Source organism: Astyanax mexicanus, unplaced genomic scaffold (assembly GCF_023375975.1).
Source record: "Astyanax mexicanus isolate ESR-SI-001 unplaced genomic scaffold, AstMex3_surface scaffold_68, whole genome shotgun sequence".
Taxonomy (NCBI): Eukaryota; Metazoa; Chordata; class Actinopteri; order Characiformes; family Acestrorhamphidae; genus Astyanax; species Astyanax mexicanus.
Window position 1 is genome coordinate 47,501 of NW_026040078.1, and position 5,000 is coordinate 52,500.

Here is a 5,000-nt window from a genome sequence, read left to right on the forward strand (position 1 = left end):
CACTCATTTACACTGACCAAAACAGTGTCCTAAATTAACACTGCGCACTACTCACTCATTTACACAGACCAAAACACTGTCCCAAATTAACACTGCGCACTACTCACTCATTTACACAGACCAAAACAGTGTCCCAAATTAACACTGCGCACTACTCACTCATTTACAGTGAGCAAAACACTGTCCCAAATTAACACTGCGCACTACTCACTCATTTACAGTGAGCAAAACACTGTCCCAAATTAACACTGCGCACTACTCACTCATTTACAGACCAAAACAGTGTCCCAAATCAACAACTGCGCACTACTCACTCATTTACACTGAGCGAAACAGTGTCCCAAATCAACACTGCGCACTACTCACTCATTTACACAGACCGAAACAGTGTCCCAAATCAACACTGCACACTACTCCCTTGATTTGTGAGTAGTAAGTGTGAACTGATGTTACAGGTAACCGCGTCGGCCGTCGGCTGCAGGATCTGATCTCTGAGTTTAACGTCTCCAAGATCAGCTCTCACTCCGCCCTGCTGGACCTGGATAAACTCCCCGAGTTCAACAGGTCACTCTCTCTCACACTTACTCTCTTACTGTCTCACTCTCTCACAATCTCACACTCATTGTTTCTCACACCCTCTCTCATTCTCTCACATTCTCACTTTCTCTCATTCTCTCACTGTGTGAGTTTTAATAATAATATATTATATTATATTATATTAATTTAATAATATATGTGTGTGTGTTTATATATATCAGTGGTGTGCCGTTAATATAGTAGCTATCACTTGTGCAACACCCCCCCCCGACCTACACATAGATAAATATTACAATAACTACATATTCTCTGTCTTCAGTTATGAGTTATATGAGTTAAATACACATTAACAGCCCATAAATTCAGCTACAAATAACAACAGTATAAAACAGACCACAACAATCAGTACAACCGTTCAGCAAAGATCACTGTATGTCTAAAGTACACCAGGTCCGCCAAAACATTAAGTACACACAAAAACTCACCAGGTGGCCAGTCATTATAGTGAATTAGTTTCACATTGAAGGACAGACTTTAAAAAGGCTTTTAATATGTTGTGACACAATATCTGTCTTATTTGCCGTAGCAGTTCTGTGATAATTCGCTAACTATTGAACTAATCCAGCATGAGCTCCATTTTTTATGACTAACCAATGCGTAGCCCCTTCATCAGAATGCTGAGAAGGGATTAGACAGCCATGGCCCCGCCTCCGGAGTAAATGTCATTAATCCGATTATTTAGATTGTCCTGCGACTTTGCTTAAAACTCATTACTACACCCTTCTCATAATCAGTAGGAGAACGCAGTCACGTGGGGGCAGAAGCCATTTTAAAAGGTTTTGATTGGTTAGTACAGCTGTCAGTCAGATATGAGTCCCATAGCAACTGAAAAACGCAGAATAATGCTTTGAATTAGTTGCTGTTTTTTATTTAGTTAATTTATTAAATATATGCTTATAGTTTACAATAACTACAGTATATATTTCCTGATTGAATATTATGTAAGGATATACATGCACCTGTTGTCTTGTGACCCCTTTCTCTGTAGAGGTAGAATGGCCTTACTGCACACCACTGAGATATATATATATGTGTGTGTGTGTGTGTGTGTGTGTGTGAAGAGTTCACCTGCAGCACAGGCTGGAGGACGAGGTTTTGTGTCGCCCCCTGGTGGAGGAGCTGAGGGATCTGATCTCTCAGTGTTTCAGAGATCAGATAGAGGATCAGGATCTTCTGCAGAAAGACTACCTCCACCGCATCCTGCAGCTCCGCAAGGTACACACACACACACACACACTAATTGAAATGAGTTTAGAGCTGGTGCAATGCTGGATTTACCTCAGCGTTGTACTGAAGTCACATTTTATCTGAAAGCCCGTCAGCGATAGGGCAGAGTTGTATGACTATGCTAATCCTGTGTAGCTGATTGGAGTAGAGATCACTGATCACTGTTTGTGTGTGTGTGTAGGGTCACATCTCGTCAGTAAAGGATCTGATCACACCTGTGTATTTGTACCTGTGGCTCCGCCCCTCTGTATCCCGGCAACAACTAGAGGAGATGAGCTCTGAGTCCCCAGAAATCATCAGCCGAGTTATACAGTGAGTCTCACACACACACACACACACACACTCTTCCAAGATGGGGATGCACACGGCGACACTTGTCAGTAACTCAGTCGTGCTTTATTTGTTTTTGTTTTTGTGTCGCTACATGTGTAACTCATTCACATACAGCACAGAAGATCTGCTCAGCATCAGGCAGTTCATGCCCCACAGCATCACTCCTGATTTCTCATTTCCAGACGTTTTTTTGGAAGTTTTGGTGAGCGGGGAAGCTGCGCTCCTCGGCACTAGACGCATTAGATCTCATTGAATTGAATCTTCAAACAATAAGGAGTGAAGAAGAAACCAGGCCCAAACAGAGTGTCCCCCTCCTGCCTGAGAACCTGCACAGATCAACTCGCTCCTGTCTTCACCAAGATCTTCAACAAATCACTGGAGCTGTGTTTCGTACCGTCGTACTTCAAACGCTCCACAATAATACCCATCCCCAAAAAAACGTCATCACGGGACTAAACGACTACAGACCCGTCGCCTTGACCTCTGTGCTCATAAAATCCTTCCAGAGGCTGGTTCTGACCCACTTGAAGGAGATCACTAACCCCCAGCCGGACCCCCTGCAGACCGGGCCAACAGGTCGGTGGATGATGCAGTGGACATGGGACTTCACCACATCCTCCACATCCTCAGGAACGTGGAGGTGATCTTTCCCAGCCTCACCTGCTGTTCTCTGCCGGTGAGAAAGTGTGAGATCCACTGGCACGTGGAGTCTGGGAAAGATCACCTCAGGAACCAGAACCACTAACACTGGCACACTGATTTGGGTCAGTTTGGTGTGTAGACGTCTGGGGATGATTGTGTTGAAGGCGGAGCTAAAGTCCAGGAACAGGACTCTAGCATATGTACTTGGACAGTCGAGATGCTGAAGGATGTGGTGAAGTCCCATGTCCACTGCATCATCCACCGACCTGTTGGCCCGGTCTGCAGGGGGTCCGGCTGGGGGTTAGTGATCTCCTTCAAGTGGGTCAGGTGGGCAGTCAGTAACTCGGAGGAAAGCAGAGAGATGGAATTAGTTTTAACTGGATTTATGTAAAACTGAGAATATTAAAACATTATCAGAGTGTGGCAAATGACTCCGGCAGAACTGAATAAAACAGCCTAACTAAAGGCAGAGAGCCAGAAGGTAACATAGACATGGAGGCACCCTGAAACACCAGCATCCACCCACTCCACCGTCCACAAACCTGAGTGACCGTGTGCAGTGGGAGAACAACAGCACCAGCATCTCAGTTTACCCACAATTCCCTCTGTCCATGAACCCCTGAATCTGCAGCCTTATCTAAAGGGAAAAACATTAATTACCAAAAGCTAAACTAAACAAGTAAGTTTTCAGTCTAGACTTAAAGATTGAGACTGTGTCTGAGTCCCGAACATATTCGGGGAGATTATTCCAGAGTTGAGGCGCTTTATAAGAGAAAGCTCTTCCTCCTGCAGAGCTCCTCTGAATTTTAGGAACTACTAAGAAACCAGCACCCTGAGATCTAAGTAATCGCGGTGGTTCATAACAGGAGATGAGGTCTTGTAAATACTCAGGAGCGAGCCCGTGTAGGGCTTTATACGTTAACAGGAGAATTTTATAGTCTATGCGGAATTTGACTGGAAGCAGTGCAGTGCTGATAGGACTGGACTAATATGATAAAATTTTCTAGTTTTAGTGAATGTTCTAGTTTCAGTGAATGTTCTAGTTTTAGTAAGGACCCTGGCTGCAGCATTTTGAACTAGCTGAAGTTTATTTAAGTTACTGCCGGAACATCCAGACAGTAGCGCATTACAATAATCTAGCCTTGAGGTAATAAAGGCATGCACTAATTTTTCTGCGTCATGCAGTGATAGGGCATTTCTTAGCTTGGCAATATTACGGAGGTGTAGAAAAGCTGTTCTAGTAACATTAGATATGTGTTTATCGAATGCTAGATCTGAATCTATGATAACTCCAAGGTTTTTAGCTGCTGAACCAGGGGTGGCTGAGAAGTTAGCCAGATTTAGCATTAAGTCTGATAATTTATTTCTAGCAGCTTTGGGGCCTAATAGGAGAACTTCTGTTTTATCACTATTTAATAGGAGGAAGTTGTGCAACATCCATGATTTTACATCTTCTACACAATCCTCGATTTTCTTTAATCTCACTCTGTCATCAGGTTTGGCTGATATGAAGAGCTGCGTGTCATCCGCATAACAATGAAAATTCACATCATGTTTTCTAATAACTTTGCCCAGTGGGAGCATATATAATGTAAATAATAACGGTCCTAATATAGAGCCTTGTGGAATTTCATATCTTACCTTGGTATAACTGGAAGACATATCATTTAACCTCACAAACTGATAGCGATCGGTTAAGTACGATTTAAACCATGCTAAGGCAGTTCCGGTTACACCGACCATGTTCTCTAATCTTTCTAAAAGGATAGTATGATCTATTGTATCAAAGGCTGCGCTCAGATCCAGAAGTACCCAGAGGGAAACAGAGAGTGGATTAATAGGTGTGTAGAGCAAAGAGGAAGCAGACTAAAGTGGATTAGTAAGTATGAAGAGAGTAAAAGAGAAGAAAACAGAGAAAACAGAGAAAAGTGTAGAAGCTGAAGATTAGAGCAGAGCAGCAGCAGAGTGCAGAGTAGCAGATGATCTGACAGTCATCGTCTCATTCAGGACAGTGACGATCCTGCTTACAGACGGGTTGTTGAGCAGGTGGTCCTCTGGAGCAACCAAAACAACCTGGAGCTGAACAGTAAAAAGTGAGAGTGGGGTTCAGGAGGAGCCCCCAACCCTTCCAGCTCTCACCATCCTAATCAGCACTGTGACGCCTGTGAACTTCTGAAATGGTACTGAAACATCGGCATCAT

General features: G+C 43.6%; 1 protein-coding gene across 2 annotated transcripts in view; it reads left to right on the forward strand.

Moving 5' to 3' along the window:
* The window catches only part of ears2 (glutamyl-tRNA synthetase 2, mitochondrial), a 9,934-nt gene that overhangs the window by 4,240 nt on the left and 694 nt on the right, over window positions 1-5,000 (forward strand). For both annotated transcript variants that reach the window (XM_022663924.2, XM_022663925.2), the window contains exons 5-7: window positions 456-564; window positions 1,659-1,812; window positions 2,006-2,136. In XM_022663924.2, the coding sequence (XP_022519645.2) occupies window positions 456-564; window positions 1,659-1,812; window positions 2,006-2,136 (394 nt within the window). The remainder of the gene's footprint in view (window positions 1-455; window positions 565-1,658; window positions 1,813-2,005; window positions 2,137-5,000) is intronic.